The following is a 20,164-nucleotide window of genomic DNA, read 5'->3' as shown; positions in this document are numbered from 1 at the left end:
CCCCACAAAATATTTTCCTCAGCGCCAGAAAATAATATCAGACTCAAATATGAAGTAATATCCAGTGCCGACCTCACAGCTGTGTCTTAATTGAGGCGACTTTCACGCCATGGTAATTTCAGACAAGTGACCTACTAGACAAATGGAAATGAATCAGTTCAGATTATTATCATTCATATGGCCTGTCACTATAAGTCTACATATAGCCAATAAAAAGGGGGAATGAAGACGAGTGTGATTGGAAATATGTATTTTGTTTTAATATCGTAGGTCATTTTGCCAGTACACGGGTGACTGTAAAGAATATTTCAAAATGAATACACACAGATGTTTCAGTATAGGTAAGATTTGCTTTAAACATGAGGATACAGGAGGTAATCACACTTCTTTCAAACCCACATGCACAGAGGCGCACTCAAGTATACACTCCATTTTATGCATTCAGTCTTTCCTAAGGGAAAACACACTGAACGAAAATAAAAGATAAGAAAGAAAATGGAAGACATGGGCAAAGAAATAAGGACGAATGCCAAGCCGTTAAGAAATGCAAGTGTTTTTTTTTTATATTTCTGGAGGGCAGGATTAGCTGATTGGTAATATAGGGATGTATATTCTACTATAGAAACAAACTATATTTAGAGCATGAATCAGTTTATGATCCTGAATGCTGTTCTGTCAACATTTATGCTGGATAACTTCTATATAAGCCAGTCCCCTATGGTTCCCCTGAATGGGTTTGTTGTTGTTATTGTAAGACAACATGTTGACGAAATCCAAACCCATTTTGAAAGAGAGACATGTCTGAAAGAGAAAGCTAACTGAGACATGACTGCCTTCCAGGTGTGTTCATCTGCAAAAGGCAGGCCTGTGAATCTGACTCTCTCCCCTCCTTTCAAACAGAGAATGCCATCCTAGCTTTTGGGAATGACACAGATCTGAAATCTGCGACAAACCAAGCTTCGGGCTCCAACACCAAGCAGATCTCAGTTACCAGCTCCGAGACCACCACTACCACCATTGGTTCTGGCATGGAGACCGAGCAGAACATCCTGCGTCCACAGATGCCCACACAGGTACAGACCTTTATCCCCGTCGGTTTGAGTGCCAGTATGTGTTCTAAGACCTTTTGAAAATGTAACTTGCTGTTCCTGCTAGATTTCAAACCAGTCAAATCCGATCATTCACGTTCCCTATTCATTCACGTCAGTGTTTTCTTGTGAGTGAACATTGATTTGCATTGTATATGACACTGCATACATATTGTGTTCCAAAAATCCATTCTGACTGTCCAGACTGTAACACATTTGGGGAAAAAATGCTATTTTAATCGGATTTCAAATCACATATGGATATGGTTTGGTTTTATAAAAAAGTGGATTTTTTTTTTTTTTTTTTGCTGTTCAGAGTGCAAACAGCTAAATGGATTGGAGTCAGACATGCTTTTCATGTCCGTCAGAACAAAGCCATAGATGTGTGTTATAGTCTCCCTGATGAAAGAAACCAGCCGGCAAGATTAATGTTGTCTGTTTCCCTGCGTAACCAAGCTTAGTCTGGTTTTGTGGTTTTAGAGGGGTTTAGGGATTTGTCAGATGGTCTGGACCAGACTGGAAGACCAGCTAAGAGCAGCAAACCACCTTACTGTAGACTGGCTTTTTGTTATTTTCTAATGCAGTGGTTCTCAATTGGTTTCAATCAGGATCCAGATTTTACATTGGACTTTAAGTGGTGATTAAAAATATGATGCCAAAATTGATTATTATTTAACACTGACTATGGAAAGTTTCATGCTCTCAGAAGCCAATCATTCTCTCAACTAAACCTGTATTTATATTCAGGCACACATTCTTTTCTCTTTCATATTGTTTCATGCCTTTTGAGGATGAAACATGTAAAGTAACCTACACTACTGGGATCAGTATTATTATTATAATAAAATAAATATATAATTTTTTTTGTGCAATTGCAAGTAAAGACATTTATAATTTTATAAAAATATTTCTGTTTAATATCAATTATATTATTTTGGATTTTCTATCCATCAAAGAATCCTAAAAAAAAAACGTGGAATACAAATCAGCATATTATAATTATATTATAATAATATATTATTATTATAATAATTATAATTTTCTGAAAGATCATATGACACTGAAGACTGGAGTAATGTTCCTGAAAATTCAGCTTTGCATCACAGGAATAAATCACATTTTAAAAGGTATTAAAATAGATATCAGTTATTTTAAACTGTAATGATATTTCACATACTATTTCACACGATATTTCACGTACTAAACATACTAATGTTCTTTAATCAAAATAAATGCAGCCTTGTTGAGACTTTTATCAAAAGACCTGGGAAACATTGTTACCTTCCTTTTAAAAGTCGAGAAGTCTGTTCATGTATTTTATAACTAAACACACTTTTGTGGCTGCTTGTGTTTCCATCATTTACGCTTCAGAACCCAGCCACCACTGCTCCATCAGAGATGCATCCATCTAGTGCTGTATCTGTCTGCCATACCTGTAAAAGACAGAATCAAGTGAAATGTTGAGATGATAAAACAGTAACATATGAAATAAAGTGAAGAAGACAGATGAAAACAACAGCATATCATGTATCTAAAGCTCTCACGTGCTCTTTTTGTTCTGTAGATGAATGAGAGAGACAGACTGTGGGGGGATTCCACGCTCCCATCCCCTGATCCCTATGACGCCAGTCCTGCAGCAGCCCACCTGGCCATGGTAATGTGGCTCCTCCCCTTCCTGCTGCTGGCTCTCTAACTTTAAAATCAAGCAACCAATCAAAGCACCACAGAACTGGGACAGCGTGAGTGTGTTCATGAGTTTCGACTTCCAAATCACAATAATTCGGTCGGAGAGGACGCAAGAACTGCCAAACTCTCTAAATGTATGAAACCCTGTTCCATTCCTCAGTGCAACATAGTGATTTATTGTCTGGGTGTTCACAATGACTGACTTCAAGGGTTTAAATAATTGTGTGTCTCACTCTCTTAATTTGGACTTAAGATGGTTCCCATATGAAATAAAACCCCCTCTCTTCAAAGCGAGTGCTTGAAAGGTAGTCAACAGGTGGCCTATGCTACAAATTTCACAAAACAACAACAACAAAAATAATAACAAATGTCTACCTGTTCATCATCCATAATTGAATATCTATTTTAACCCAGCTCCGAATGGACGGTGTTGGTACATGTGTTTTGTGATGTTTGCTTGAAGAAGCACATGAACAAGTGTTAAGAGAAAGGAAACTGGGCTCTTTCATGAGCTTCAATTGGTTACAGAGACTGTCTTTATTTTTGTAATGTGGCTGTATTGTTTAAATGTTCATCCCACAGGCTGTTTCTCCCAGCAGTCTTGGAGTGGAGTGCACGTTTGCTAAGAAAATGGCAGGGATATGAAGAGCAGAAGAGTTATTTCTTGAGTCTTTATGAATGCCATGATCACCTGAGCAGTTCTTGTATACTTCACCTGTGAATATGGGTGCCTGAAATACTGCTTATGCAAAATGGAAAAAGAAGCACAAACCCTGTTAAACGAAACACTTCCTGTTTATTTGAATTCAAGCAGCTTTATCCCATCTCCTTAGTCACTGTTTGTCTCAACGAATCAAAATGAGCACAATGAGGGTCCATTGATTCTCTCAAGTGACTGACGGCAGTTTTCAGCGTCCCCATCCTATGAGCACTCGCCATCTGCAGTTGTGTTGCTTTTTCTTTCTCAATTGTCCTGTGATTACAAACAAGGTGAGTAAAAAAGTAAACGCGTCGACCCCAACAACCTATATAGACTACTGACCAATCAGTGACCTGCATCACAAAACGGGGCAAGACATTTCTCTCAAATGGGTGGAAATTGTGGATTTTACTTGTTATTTCATGAAAAATAAACCTGCCAGATACGGATGTACAGAATAATGCTTGTGTCCAAATATGTACATGAAGTGAGTAAAATCATACAGTATGTTTGTTATGATCCAGCAAAAATCTGCATTGATTTTTGGGGGGAAAACCCAAGCGGTCGATTTTAATGTGGTAAAATATGCTATAATTATCATTGACAATAGTTATATGGAAAATAATAGTCAGAAGATTTTCGAATACTTAAATGCATTTTTGTTTGGCCCACAGAAGAAAGTCATACATGTTTGATTTGGGATAAATACTGTGATATTTATTTCTTAAAGGTAGCTGAAAGCTTTACCAAATTTTAATAAATTTGCTAAAAGTGGCAATATAGGGGCTTCGTGAATGACTGATGTTGTAATTCTGCAGGAATCTTCAAGTTCTGGGGGTGCAGATTGTGTGTAGACCTGCCGATCAGTTCAAGCTGAGAGAGTAATGAGTAACTGAGGGAGTGAAGTAACCCTCATTTATTTTTGGAGTGCAGTAGTTGCATCTTCACTTATGCACATCGTCTGGGCCAGCACACATATCTACAATGCCCTTCAGACTGATCCCCCAACAAAATCAAACACCCACATGTAACAGTGTTGTGATACTGCCGCAAGACATGCTCAAAGGAAATCTGAAGGACATCTTGACTCAGGAGGACAACAACATGGACGTGGACACTGAGCTGAAAATATTATCTTTACTTAATTAATTTAACATCATTTTATTTATGAGTTTCTTTTTTTTCCTTTGAGAAAATTGCATCTTTACAATATTATTCAGCTCTCCCAAAAATGCTTGTCGTCCATGTAAGACAAATGCATGAGAAGACATGACAATGCATAGACTCTCAATGGGGAATCGGTTCAACACTGCAGCTGGAATTGCTTGCCAGTTCAGTGATGAATGTGGTATGGATCGATCTCGGCACATTTAAAAGAAATTGGACTGAAAGAGCACTCTGCAGTATCCAAGCTCACCTTTTCTGAGGAGCATGTTGTGTGGAGGGAGGATAAAAGTGATGTGACGTGGAGCCAAGTATGGTGTCCCATATTCCGAATTTAACCTATCCAAGTGTACACACACACCCGGAGCAGAGAGCAGCCATTTTTGCTGCAGCACCTCAGTTGTGGTATTGAGGGTGGAAGAGAGGGCTAGTTATTCACTTCCCCCACCTACAATCCCTGACAGTACAGAGACTTGGACCTGCGACCTTTAGGTCTCAAGTCTGACTCTCGAACCATTAGGCTATGACTGCCTGGTCCAAAGTTTCATTTATTGATGAAAGTGAGTTAAATTTATTTGGGTCGAATGGGAAACATTATGTTCTGCGTCAAACTGGGGAAAGACTGAACCCCGAGTGCATATAGTCAGCGAAAGGGGGAGGAGGAAGTGTCATGCTTTGGGGGATGTTTTGTGCAGCAGGAATTGGACCTCTTATACAGCTACATGGCAGGTGAATGCAAATGTTTATCAGAATCTCCTTCAGCAACATGTGGTTCCTTCCCTGCAAACATCTCCCAATCAGCCTGCAATTTTCATTCAAGACAATGCCCTTGTCACACTGCAGAAAAGGTAAGGCAGTTCCTTAAAGCTGAGAACACTGAAATAATGAAATGGCCAGCCCAGAGTCCTGATCTAAACCCTACTGAAATTCTCTGGAAAATTCTTGGCAACAAAATTATGGCTAAGAAACCCACTACAGTTATTAAAATATTGAAGAGAGTGGAAGAAGAGTGGGCTAAGATCACACCAGCAGTGAGATAAACTAGTGATGTCCTGCGGCCGCAGATGCGCTAAAGTCACTCAAAGAAGGGGCCTCTACACTTCCTACTAATTTCTGACAACTGTAAACCTCCAAAATTTTACTCTTCTCTAAATTTGATCATGCTGTATTAAACAAAATAAAGTTGTTTTTTTAATGTCTTGGCTATTTTGCCAAACAGTGTTATGGCCACAGCTAATATTCTTTCAAATTCTGAGTGATGAAGATAAACAATATTTCAGGAAAATAAAAATCAAGCATTTATAGATTGTTCTCTGATTTTGATCTTCACTGTGTGTGTGTGTGTGTGTGTGTGTGTCTATATATATACCAATAATCTTCAAAACATCTTTTGTGCTCAACAGAAACTTGTACAGGTTTGGAACAATATGTGAGGTTGAGTAAATGATGACTATCTCTTTAAGATCTCTTTAAGCTTCAGAACCGTTAAACTGTCAAACAAATTATTTTAAATTAACTTGAAATTAACTTAGCTTGATAAATGCAGGCTTCACTACAATTTGTGTAAAAATCGAGTACATGGAGTGATTTCCATGATGATGTACTCGTGGCATGAGTCCAAACAATGATTTCATGGGTCCCGTAATTTTAAGGAATGTTCCTTTTTTTTTCTTCTGGAAATAGAAAAATCATGCAGTAGCAATTAAACTTGAAACATGTTCACTACAATGAAACATTAATTCAACAGAAATTTGCAAACATTGCATACAGTCGAGAAGGTCAAGACCTCCGAGCTGCCACAGGCCAGAATGACTATTTTAAGTAGGGGATTTGTGAAAAGAATAGTCACCCTCTCTTTCTGGATTCATGCTAATGCGCTTGATAAAACGCACATATACAGCTAATAGTGATAATAGCTAATAGTGAAACACGTAAAGTATCTGTAATACATCTGAGTGGGGAGACTTTGACAGCTCCCTCATAATCTTATTTGGAAAAGCTCTGAAGAGGCACTGGATAAACGCTCATGCCAAAGAAGTTGTCACGATATTGTTTATCCTCATCTGCCTGCTGATAATAAGGAGATAACAAATGCATTTCATCTGTCCTGTTGTGAGAGAAAAGCTTAAATGCTTACAACAGCCACTATGCAATGAAGATAAAACAAAGTACATTAGATGCTGCACTGTACCATAAGTGTGCAATTTCCTCTTTGGCTACATAAATTACTAAAAAAAAACTCAAAGGCAGCTTGTTATCTCATTAAACATATGAGGGGTGATGAGCTAACAAAGAACAATGTAATTTCACTCAACATAAAAAAAAACGACTGATTTACAGGTCATCATCTTCATTTTACCGTTTAATTATTGACAAAATGTTCTATGGCATTCTTTATGTACACATATAATTACAAGGTAAGTTTCAATTTCCAGGTCTTATTTTTTTTCTTAAAGTAGGCATCTAGTTTAGAGTTTGTTCAGGACATTCACCATTTTACATACAAACGAAGCTGCAATGCAGTCACATTTCAAAAGCCTGGGATACTCCACCCAACAAGTGCATTAAGTCATTTAACAGAGACGGCATTCACATTACTGTCCATCACCTTGTACAAAAAAACTTGAGTGCACTCGCTGCTACATTATACATATTAACAAACTACAGAATCTGTATCTACAGTATGACTGTATATGGATGGTGCGGTCGGTGTGTGAGGAGTACTGTTTGAGGCTTACAGAGAAAAGTAATGTGAGAATTAGCCTCCATCTGAAGGAAGAGAGACCAGCTCCTTTCATTAGACCACTTTGTGCGCGTTTTTCCCTTTTGGGCCCTAACAGATCATGAGTCGTCAGTCTGTGACCAGCTTACATTCACACTTGATGGGTGTCACAGGACATGAATTTTCCATTGAGATCATGGACAGATTAATAACATCCTGTTTGGGCTCTCAATACTAAATGATTTGTTCTGGTCTAGTGACCTGTGTCCCTTTATTCATAGCACTCGAAGAACGGGCAAGCAGGTCATCTGTGCTGTCTGGATACAGCCATGTGCCCACCCACTAATACACGCCAGGATAATGAGAGATGTAATAACTGTGCTGCTACACACACTTACACCAGTTTAGATTCCATAATGTCACATTTGCTCACTCCATCTCTGACCTTTCCTTTGCACTAGACAATCCACTCCATATCCTGGAGAATACCCCTGGTATCCGACAGGTCCAGGTTTGTGCATTTGTGTATGCAGATAATCCTTCGCCAGCCCAAAATGACATCTGACATTTTGAGGAACCCAAACAAGGTCCTTGTTTGCTCTAATTCCACCCTGCTGCCTGCCTGCGGTCGCCTTTTATTTCTTCCTTCCTTGCAATGTGCCTGAAAAATGGGCTGAGATTTCAGATAAGAGAGAAGTAGTAAATGATAAAAGCAGAAGCAGCATAATCATTATGGCAAACATGAACACTCATGTCTCAGATCACTACATGGACGTGAAAGGAGGTAATTCAAGAGAGAGTGGAAGGATGGGAAAAAGATGAAAAGCTTGGGAGAGACATCACAGATGACTTGTAGAGTCAAACGCTTGTAAACATACCAACTCGCAGTGTCTTATTCCTACATTATTAATTTGATTAATTATTAAGAAATAAAAGCAATTTGTGGCTTCTAAAAGACTTCCTGTACTGTTTATGCGTATGTGTTTTTGTGTTATAGCCATGCAGCCAAAGAAATCTCCAGAAGGAAAGTGTGTGTGTGTGTGTGTGTGTGTGTGTGTGTGTGTGTTGCCTTCAATAGAGATGCAGCAGTGCAAGGATTCTTCCTCTTGATTGTAAAAATGGAATAAAATAATTGAAATAAGTTAAATATTATAAAGTGGCCCTGGATTAGTCCTCTCAGTCAGGGTCACATTAGAGTTCAATTCCTGTAGTGTTCTCTTAGCTTGGACCAGGAGAGATTCAGTTTCTCCAATCAGAGTCCGCCCCCCTGCTTCTCCTGTGCATGAGACCCAGCCATAAGCGTGTGTTCCCAGGACTCAGTCCTGGCAGGGGTCCGAGGTCAGAGGACGAGGGGTAAATGTCAGATGCAGGTGGAGGGCTGTGCCAATGGCTGCTGTTTGCGGCTACGCAACCCTCCCGACTTCTCCTTATATCCCAGACACATCTGTTGAGAAGCGTCCACTAATGCACTCGCTACTGCCAGACCTGAGAGGAGAGGAAGACAAAGAGGTGTTTGTGACCGTTAGTATAATGGCTTTGGTGGCAGAGAGTGTAAAAATGTTCAGCACTCAGTGTGGGGGCAAAAAGCATTGGCTCGCCGACCCACCTGACTGTCCAGGAGGAGGAATACCTCCAGGGCCTCTGGGTAATCTAACAAAGATGGAGAGCACCGCTGCCTTATTCCCAAAACAGGGCTCCAAAGCTATGGGTTTAGGTACAGACTGTGAAAGAAAAGAGAAACGGTTACAAAAAATATACAGTGGGGTCCAGAGAACAGTGGGGTCCATGATCAGCATAGCAAAATGAGTGAATTTTAATCGAATATTTTACACTACCATTCAAAAGTTTGGGATCAGTAAGATTTTGATGTTTTTGAGCCTCTTATGCTCATTTACAGTAATACTGTGTAATATTACTACAATTTAACATAACTTCTATTTCAATATATTTGAATATGAAACTTATTCATGTAATATAAAAGCTGAATTTTTAGCATCATTACTCCAGTGTCACATGATCCTTCAGAAATCACTAATATGCTGATCCGCTGCTCAAGAAACATTTATATTATCAATGTTGAAAACTGTTGTGCTGCTTAATATGTCGGAAAACTACGATACATGGTTTAAAAATTGTTTTCATGAATAGAAAGTTCAAAATAAGTTTTTTTTTTCCAATTACCCTTTAACTTATTACTTTGATAGTATATTATACCAGCGTACTGGAATGACTGCTGTATTCCAAGATGTTGTACTTCAAAGAATTCCATGCTACGTGCACAAAAACCATTGGATTTTTTTGGTAAGTATTTTTAATGCATGTGTGGAGCAGGGCTGAAAGCACATGACCTTCTGTTTTTGAACACACGCACAAATAATATTCCAGCTTTGACCCATTTCACACTCTGATTTTGCCCTCAGTCCCAAGACTTACATAAACTCTTTTATACACACACTTGTTCTTTTTCCTCAATGTGTGCTGTGTGTATGTGTGGTATTAGTGCATAAGCATCAAAAAGACAATGGCTGAGTGTTTGCGTGCTTACTGCGGCTCTCCAGCCCCTCATTCACACATTCTCCCCTCTGTACAATGTGCTTGCATATTCATCCCTCCTTCTTTATATATATTCTTCTCTTTAAACCACGTCTTATCCTACCGAGGCCAATTCACCCCCTTAAATCCTCTCTCTCTCTCTCTCCTCCTCACACTTTCCCCACTGTCAATTCAGAGTGGGGGGGGGGGGGGGCATAGGGGAGGGCAGCATTTATCTTTCAAGCCATACACACCTACTCCTCCAGCACACAAAAAGAAGAAACTAGTTAAATTAAATTACAGTCTCTGAGAGCATAGGCATTAGTATGGAGGGGCGTACCGCTCTATGTATGCATTTATATATTTATATATATGTATCCATTACGTTTCGGCTCAGGTGATTATCTGAGGCAACCAGACTGAGCAAGCAGAAGACAGGTTCTGTTTAATTAACTCTTATAATTAAAGAAAACGAATGACTGGGAGTGTGCGAGTGAGTGAGAAAGCAGACATATACTGAATATGTCGACGGCCACATACTACAGCACTGAATGCTCTGATGTCCACTGAGCCTCCTGTGTGAATCACTCTGTTTACTTTACCTTCACACCCTCTGGGGTCCTTCTATGAGGTTTGAGAGAAATAACTGGATTCATAGCTTTTTGCTATCAAGAATGGCTGGAATGTAATTACTTTTAAAAGCATACTGTAGGAAAGAGGTACATCTAAATTGGATCGTCACTCTAGGGCTGTCATTAAAGTGTTAGGACAACGAGCAAAACAAAATGATTAAAAACCAACAATTGCTGAAATCAAATATAGCCACAATACTATATAGTGTAGTTATCGGTTGCAAATCTCATAGTGGGGTCAACAGGCCTTGAAACTAAGCTCGTCAAAACTAGACACTGGAAGTGTGATGGTTTGAAGTTGCTGAGCACCGCAGAATGTCAAAAACAAAGAGGGTTAGTCTGAGGCTTGATACATAGAAGTTCTGTTCCAAAACTGAGTGAGCTGCCTGACAAGACGGCACTTGAGGCACATTCCCAAAAATCTACACTGCACTATTATATACCTCATTTTGGCCAAGTTATCAGGTAGTACTGTATCACATGTATCCTCCACAGATAAAGCAATTGTAGAATTCATTTTGGAGAACTCTGTGATTTGAGGGAAACATATTTTATTTACTACTTTAAAATCAATAGAATTGTTTCATTTATAGGGTTGGGTAAAACAGATTTTCCAATTAATCGCAGTCTTTATTTCAACTATCTAGATATCAATTCTTAAAACACCATGATCAATCTTTTACTCAATTCCTATTTTCAGTGGATGCATGAAAATGCAGCCTGCATGGAAACATAACTCTGTGAACTACGTTATTTGGGCCCTGTTGTTAATATTTAATGTAAATATTTTTGTAATATACCCAGAAAGTTCCCCTTATTAGTGCGTTCTGTACCAATTTTTCAGCATAGTATTCCCCCCCAGAGCTGCTGCTGCAGAATTTTCAGCATTGCGGAAAAAGAAATAAAATTTTACTTAAGTTGTGAATGTGAGTTTGAAATCAATACTGAATGTAATGCAATAAAAGAACTATGTATCACAGACTGAAAACAAATTTACAAAGGAACCAATGTAGTCCCAGTAAACCCAGGGTTTTGGAATATGCAGAGTGAAACATCAGTCTACAAATACTCAGAATTCATTGTTAACACCGGGAAAAGTAGAAGCAGTTGAATCCTCTACTCTGCTTGCATGTGTGACAATTTCATGTGAGATGACTAAAAAAATCGTTAGTCACTTTATAGCGAAGCAAAGGCATTATTCCCATTGATATCAGTAAATGTGCAGGGTATTTGATGCACCATAAACTCTAGTATGTAGGTGCCACACTCACTGTTTCTCTCACACATTGAAAAGGACAATCAATTGAGTCTTACATACCATGTAGAGTTGACGCACTACATGTAAATGATATTCCTTTCTTGTTTTTCCTGTCAAAATGACTGCGTTAGTTCAGAATTATTAAATCTTTAAAATCTTTTAAGCAGAAAGTAGTGGGTGGGCACAGGTGGCAATACATATGCATGTGTCTTCATAAAAAGCTGTCATTTTATAAAGAAAATCAGATTCCATATCATTCATATATTTCTACAGAGTCTAGTAGATATGCTAAGAAATGTACCAGCCAATGGCGGTTCTAATACCAAAGGGTGCAAAGAGCGTTGCAGCTTCTGAAACACTTCCCTGTATAATTTACAACATTAGCAGAGACAGAATTTTAAAGCAAAGCAAACTGGATAATTATAACTGGAATATCAAATCAAGAGTTTGCGAATCTGAACCAAAGTGGGAAGTATGTATTGGTAACAGCCCTATCCATTTAATCAAAAACTGGTTATTTGCATTCTTCTGTACGGTTCATTTATTTTTTGTGCTTATTTGAGCATAAAATCATTAGCTTAGCAACATGTTCTAATGAGAAACAAATAATAAGAATCAAGTTTCTTGTGTGCGTCACATTAGGAGAACATGAGTGTCCCGTCCTAAGAGAGTTGCTTCCTATTGCAGAGGTTCGGATGAATTTTTATTAGGTTGCTGACTGTTTTAGAAGGCAGTTGCAGACAGCAATGCAGCTCACTAGGTTTTGGAACAGAGTCAGTGACTCAACATTAACATATGCAGTAACTGCACTCTCTCTTAATGCCGCTCTGATGTCACCACACGAAAGGTCACGCTAACCTTCACATTTCCACCAATCAGGTCTGGCGGCTCCTCATCCGTCTCCAAGGCGACGTTGATGGTGGCGAATGGTCGGCTGGCCATCTGCTGCATTTCTCGCAGGAGTTGCTGAGAAAGAGAAGAGGAGTTTTATCCAACAGTGTTACATTCACACACAAACATGCACACGGATATGCGTGATGTTAAAGCCGGGATTAATATAAAGTTCGAAACAGCCTAGCTTGAAAGAGATGCAGGCTGTAAAAGAGAGAAGAGCAGACTGAAACGAGCTTATGAGAACACAAACACATAAAAAGACCATCTAAGAGTAAGTCAAACGAGAGGAACTGTATATCTGCACAGCTGTCAGAAACTGAGAGGAAGCACACAGAGAACCGATCACACACCGTTAAGCATAATTGATGCCACTCTTTGCTAATATCTTAGGAAAAGAAGGATACAAACACATAAATTGGCACAAATTTTCCAATAAATGAGGAAAAAAAATCTAAAAGGTTACATGCAGGTATGGAGCATTTGATAAATGTTGATATAAAAATTTCAAGAGCTGTTTTTATTTTGAGATATGTCTTTGAATGTCTGTCAACATTATGGGAAGAAAAATAAATAAATGTACAAATACTAGGGTGTAAGAAACATAGGAATGTAAGAAACATAGGAATCATGTAAGAAACATAGGAAACCAAAACCAGTTATTTATTTATTTTTTTGCTTTTTCTTCTTTTCAGTGAATGGAAATTATCGAGGGATGCATGGCAGACCAAACTCATATCTGCCTCGTCTATGTGAGCACCACAGCTCCTGAATCATACAATATTTTCTATAAATTTACCCCAGTATTGTTACTGTTCACTAAAAATGAAATTTTTATATATATATATATATATATATATATATATATATATATATATATATATATATAGAGAGAGAGAGAGAGAGAGAGAGATATTAATAATAATTAAAACTTTCAATCTGATTCATTAAAATAAAGCAGAAATCAAATCTACGTATTAGATTAAAATAATAATAATAATTTGTACCATATGCTATTCCTAGCTCAATTCAAATAGGAATAGGTGGAATTTTAGGTAATTGTAAATTTGTGATATTTATTCATATTTCATGCATAAAGGTGTTCAGTATTAATTTGTTTTATATGTGCTTGTGTAAAATCTGTAAGACAAATTGCCCCTCAAGTGGGATAATAAATGGTAAAAGTAAAGTAAAATAAACTAAAGTTCAAAAGCGTAAATGAAAATGTAATGGAAATGGAATGCCTCCTTGGCAACAAACTGAAATAAAATAGTTTAAAGTTGAAGTATGGTAATCTGAATCAGTATGTGTGTTTGTGTGTGTGTGAGTGAGAGAGAGAGAGGCAGACAGACAGAAAAAGACAGAGCGATAAGAGCACAACAAGCTTCTTCACAGCAAATCACTCGATTAGAAATCCCCACTGTCTGACTGCCATCCCTCTCTGCAGGAACCACAAGTCATTTAATCTGTGTGTCTGTGTTTGTTGTGTACTGTATATGTCCGTCCATGTTTGAATGCTCATCCCAATACACAACATAAAATCATATATAGTCCGAGACAGCGAGCAAGCGCTCCAGGGAACATGGCAACTGTCACACACACATACCAACATGGTCCCATTGCAGCACATCAAAGTGCAGATTTACTGATGTGTGCTTTAAACTACCGTCAGGAATATAAGGCATATCCAAAGAGACAGAGCAGAGGGGTGAAGATGGATGTGGTAGGGGAAGAAAAGAGAGATCTTTCAATCAACCTTCAGCAGAGAAGCAATGCGGAATCAGATGGTCAGGTGTAGCCATGCTGAATACTGATCTGAGACAGCCTGTGTGCTGAAACACAAGGACACTCTGATATCAGTCCCCACTGCACCCCTCCCGGCTTGTCTGGATTGGGGGTATTAGAGAGATTCTGGCCAACTGTCAGCTGGTCACCCACTGGAAAACCAGCGAGACCAGGTAAGACCAGCTGTTTTTCCAGCAGTGGAGCCTTGAATTGTACGAAATTTGTTCTTCACGCCACTCATTTAACGGGCAGGCGACAAAAATCTTATTTTTGGTTCATCCGACTCAAATCCATTTGTAGTCTTGAATATATATATATATATATATATATATATATATATATAAACTGATCTAAACTTACAACAAATGATCAATAAAATCTAGAATAATCAATAATGAAAGAAATCAATAATGAAAAAAACATCAACCAAGTAATATAGTATATAGTAAATAACACATCGGTCAATAACGCATTAAAGACAAAACTAATTTGAAAAATGTAATTTATAGTAGTTATAGTAGTAGTTGTTTTATTTTATCACGGTGGACAAGTTTTTGAATGTAATGTTTACATTTGACCCTTTTTTTGTCCAATGTGTATAGCATAGCCTACGTTCTTCAGTATGCACATTGGTTCTGGTATATAAAATACCAGAACTGAAAATAAAATCTGACTTCTTAAAATCTGATTAAAGACAAATGACAGATTAAATAATTATCAAAATAAACATTAGCTGCAGCCGTAATCTAAATCACATCCATATGCGGTTTGAAAAACTCAAACACTTATGATGTTCGATGTGCCTCATGAGTGAAATATCACTGTGGTGAAATATCAAGATGTTTTCTACACTCTGATGAAATGACAGCTCTTCTCATGTCTTTTGGAATCATGCAGATGTAGATTGTATGTAGATTAACGGATACTCATCACACTGTTTAATCACATGGATTTTTAAACACTTGTAAAATGACAGTGGGGACAGTAATCCAAAAAGATTGGAATTGGAAGCACTGTGAACAAAGCCATAGATCGAAGGTTGGTTGTCAAGAGAAAAGAAAAAACAAAGCAGAACCTTTCACTGGTTTGTGAGACTGCCTGGAAAATAATGGTGTTGTATGTCTGATACAGCTAATTGTCTCAGCAACAGGATGGGAAAATCCAAGAGAGAAAGGCTACAAGTGGGAAGAGCATGACAGATAACGAGAGGGAGCTACCCAACCAGCCAGAGATAAACCTGGGCCACTGTGAGAGATTAATGCAGGAATATAATCCCCCAAATGAGCCGTAATCCAACTGCCTAATTATTCACACAAGCCCCGGAGACTACAGATTAGTGGAATTAATATTACTGCCTTGCAGCAGACAGAAAGAGAGAATGCAAAGGGACATGTGTCTTTAGCCACAACTCACATGCTAAACCATTCAGCCACACGCATCAGAATTTAGTTTTTCAATAATTTATAAAAGACTTTTTGGGGCAGTTTTGATCTAAAATACTGCACTTGCAATTCAACACATTTTCAAAATGAATATAAATAGCAAAGCGTCTACATAGGATTCGGAAGTTCACATCTAGAAATTGGACTGTTCTCATTTTGTACAGAAAAGCCATCCAACAATCTGTGGTCTGTCTGTACCCTTTTCAGGGTTTTTGTACCTTTTGACCGATGAATCTCCAAGACTAATTACTGGATAAGGATTTTTAAAATCATTTTATAGAGATTACACTCCCGCAAAGAGCAACACCCAGTCAATGAAATATTTCAGAGACAGAAAAATGTATAATCACTCAAGATTTCCATGACCTTCAGATGACTTCTATGAATTTCTTTGACTTTTTCAGCCCTGGAAATCACCATTTTAAAATTCTTTGACATTCCATGTGAAGCCTGATATTTGTATGCATGGCTCTGACAGCTGAATACATCCACTAGCAATTCACATTTAGGCTGTCTTAAATGACAATTTAAAAACAGATCTTGCCTCCAAAACGGAGATCTCCCCTGAATGCTAAATCACAATGACAATGACAGAATATATGAGCATTTCCTTTACAAAAATTGAACACAAGAAAACCATCAAAGGCAAAGAGTATTCAGGGAAAAACAGGTTAGTTTCACAGGTCAAAGAAGAACCTAAAAAATTTTAATGTTACAATTCAAACTGCTAACAAAGCAAGTAGCACTATATTGGTCACATGGTTTCACTTGGTTCAAAAATTTATTTTCAAATGCAAACCCACTGTAGATTTAAGATACAGTCTAGAAAGATGAAGGTATGTACTGTAGGAACGTTCAAAATCAAGACAAAAGGTGGAAAAATTGGCCAAAATGACCTCACAATCACTGGCTGCCTCGATTTGTGCTAATGAGGAAGTGGGGGATTTTCTTTTTTTTGAAACAAGTCAACAGTTCTATAAAGTCTGGTAAGATAAACCCATGCTTATTTGTTGCATCAAAGCAAAACCAATTCGTGCTCTGAGGGATATTGGAGCGATAAGATAAGGGAATATGGGAAAGCCTTGCATGAACTGTATTGACTAGAACGTTCTCGTTAACCATGGCATTTCTGTGCAGCGGATGTGGGCCAGCGCACTGAAGGAGGCAGGCTTGCCCATGTTGCTTGTCATCTTAAATCAGTCTGAAGCTGCAGCTGGTTCTTGATGGCCATGAGTAGATAAGGAACGCTTGTGCCAATGAGTCCCGCTGGTATTTTCTGAACTGCTCTGCTGTAATAACCAGTTGCCTTCAAGATGGCACAGGGATCAGTAAAAACGGGATCCATTACAGAGAAATATTCTGATGGCAGAGCAGCTCCATTTCTAGGCATCCAATTATTTCTAGGTATCCCAACTGCAACAGATTGTTAAGATTAGTTCACTTGGACTACATGCTGAAATCAATGTTTTTAGTGTCGAGTCATCAGTGGGTGGGAGAGTGTGTGTTTCTCTGTTGTGCGTGTCTAAAACACAAATATCTATTTTTTACTCAACTACACAACTGTTTAAGACTGCATGTGGGTGAAAAATCAAGACTATTACTGCAGAGGGAATCTGAACTCCAATTGAGAGGAACTAAGAGCCTGATGAACTTGGCTACTACAACGGTCCAAACACAAACACATACAGGCCTGGGTGCGCTCCTCTACACCCGCATCCCTTCATCAAACAGAAGGGGGAGGCTGATGCAAGCGTTTACTCTCAATCCTCTGAAGGAATACAGAGTGACGAGAGAAAGGAGAGAGACTGTGAAGGAATAAGAGAGAGGGAGATTGAGAGAGAGGTGGAGACCGACAGTGCTGACTGAGTGAAAATTTGGCAAAGAATGGATGGAGGCCTTCTTTTGCTCTCTTCTTTTTTTATAGCAATCTCTATCCTAATCACTCCAGCTCCTCCTCTGCAAGGTTATTATCACCAACTAAAACTATTTTCAAGACGAAAAACCGCACTGAAAATGGTAAGCAAGAATCGTGAGCTTGTAAATAAAAAAATAAAATGTCATTGAAACTATTAATGTGCACCACAGAATCTGTATCTTCAGTCAATTAAATAACAACATCATTGCACTTTCTGACTGAAGAAAATTGGGAAATCTTCAGCCCTCATGAAATTCCCAAGTGTGCGGATTCTTACTGAAATGAGAGTAAGGGGAAAAAAAAATGTAAATGTGACCACACTGTTTAGAGTGCACATGGATTTAGGTCTATGCATTATCAGCAGCATACTGCAAAAAATGTATATTTCAAATCCAGAGTGCGGACCGTCTAACATGAGATCTGAGCAGATCCAGTTCATGATGCTGAACCATAAATGCTCCTTCAAATTATTTTGTGCATGATACAGTTCTGTATGTAATCATAGACATATAGAACAATACATGCTGCTGTTTTTAGTGAAAAGCAAAAAATAATAATAATAATAATAAAATGTTAATATATATTACAAATTATATTAAAAGTAAAATTGTAAACAAAACAAAAATGAAGACAAAAAAATAAAAAAGAAAGAAAGAAAAAAGAAATGACCCTTAATAATTCCCCTTTGTGATTTAGCAGGTTATCACTTCTAGTGTGGTCTGCCGTAATCACGGGACATTTAATCATAAAACCCCGAGTCACATACTCCCTAATTATAGACAGTTAGTCATATTCATTTTGTTCATGTTCTCAAGAAGAGATGGAACAAAATACAGTACGACTGATTGGGTAGTTTGCCCCAGAGGAGCTCTGATCATGTAGTTCTTCTCTTAATCATCTCACACAGGCGAAGCGTGAAATGTGTCAAGACAAATAAAACACTAGCACAGAGGTGAAGAGTCTGAGAAGAGTTTCAACTCAACAGAACTGACTGCAATAATAGCTCAATCTTGTGCTAGTGAGTAGAGTGCATCCCAACCCAAACCACAGCTAAATAAAACTACAGACAACACCCAAAGGACATTGCTTTGCAGAGAAGAGCGGTCTTGGGAAGGGAGATGAGGCTTTGTACAGGACAGCACAAAAAACGGAGAAAGTGCACTGACATCTCTCCAAGCGCCAAAGACCCCCTGCTGCCAAACAAGCAGTTTTCATGCTAGAACTATAGTCCCTGCTCAAACTTTTTCATTGTGAGGGTCAGGATGACTTCTTCAGCATTAAAGAACACAAAGTCAACAAGGCTTTTTAAAAAATAAGACATCAGAAGGACCAGCTGGACCCAACCTGGTCTCTCCTGCAACAGTGCAAGACTACATTTACCAACTGTCCCAGGATTTTAGGAGACTTATATATTTTTGTGTCCGTGTACTGTTCCTCTGCTGAAAAAGGAAGACATTTTCTGCCAAAATCTCAAAGACGTTACTAACCTCAGTTAAAATCCATCAGTCTTGACCTGCTACAGATGGTCAAGGATTTGAGCTCCTTCCAAACCCTGTCCAAAAACCCACATACAAAGAATCATTCTAAAAGAATTCTGATCAAAAGTACAATGAAAGAATAATTGATGTTGACAGAATTAATTCTGAAAAGTACTTTAAAATAATACAGATGAAAATGAATTGTGCCAACATCAATTATTCTCTCATTTTGGCTGCATCTGTCACTAGAAAGACCAGTTGCAGATCATCATTATGAGCACAAAGAGCACCATTAACCACCACATGCCATCCATGAATGACATTTGTCTCCAGGACAAGCAGGAGGGGTTGATCACGAACTCCATTCACACACACCAAATCTCTATCTTATGAGAAACAGTTCGAGTTAATCAAGAAAAACTACCTGAATTAAACTGATTTCATTACATGGTCCACTTATATGATGGTAGAGTTTTTTTTTTTTGCACTAAAATTTAGTACATAACACATTTTAGTTTTCTGTTTCTCTCTCTCTCTCATTTTGAATACAATATACTTTTCAACTGAAGCATCCTTCAATAACAGACTGTTTGAAAAGGGTGCATTTCATTGTGACACGTTCACAAAACAATTTGCACAGAAATGTTAAGATCACACTGAAATAATCACCTTTGCTAAAAATAAATATCAGCTGCTTGTTTTTCTGATACTCTTATGCAAGGATATGCAGCACAGGAAGTGCTACATGAAGACATTTTACTCTTTGCATGTGTTCTTCTGATGTTTAGGAATAATAATAATAATATCTAACCTATTTCCTATGCCTTGTTGACATGCTCACATGCCGTCAAATGTTAATGTTTCTGGTTTC

General features: G+C 38.2%; 2 protein-coding genes across 2 annotated transcripts in view; one reads left to right on the top strand and one right to left on the bottom strand.

The window, feature by feature from the left end:
• The window catches only part of LOC132110837 (GDNF family receptor alpha-4-like), a 123,363-nt gene extending 120,249 nt beyond the window's left edge, over positions 1–3,114 (top strand). The window contains exons 8-9 of the mRNA XM_059517844.1: positions 901–1,073; positions 2,653–3,114. Coding sequence (XP_059373827.1) covers positions 901–1,073; positions 2,653–2,781 — 302 coding nt within the window. The 3' untranslated portion in view covers positions 2,782–3,114. The remainder of the gene's footprint in view (positions 1–900; positions 1,074–2,652) is intronic.
• Positions 3,115–6,987: 3,873 nt separating this feature from the next.
• The window catches only part of LOC132110836 (attractin-like), a 62,957-nt gene continuing 49,780 nt past the window's right edge, over positions 6,988–20,164 (bottom strand). Inside the window, exons 27-29 of the mRNA XM_059517843.1 lie at positions 12,641–12,748; positions 8,967–9,081; positions 6,988–8,845 (exon numbers count right to left, since the gene is read on the bottom strand). Coding sequence (XP_059373826.1) covers positions 8,721–8,845; positions 8,967–9,081; positions 12,641–12,748 — 348 coding nt within the window. The 3' untranslated portion in view covers positions 6,988–8,720. The remainder of the gene's footprint in view (positions 8,846–8,966; positions 9,082–12,640; positions 12,749–20,164) is intronic.

The sequence above is a fragment of the Carassius carassius genome, chromosome 30 (genome assembly GCF_963082965.1).
Source record: "Carassius carassius chromosome 30, fCarCar2.1, whole genome shotgun sequence".
NCBI classification, from domain to species: Eukaryota; Metazoa; Chordata; class Actinopteri; order Cypriniformes; family Cyprinidae; genus Carassius; species Carassius carassius.
This window is presented reverse-complemented; position numbering and strand designations above follow the sequence as displayed.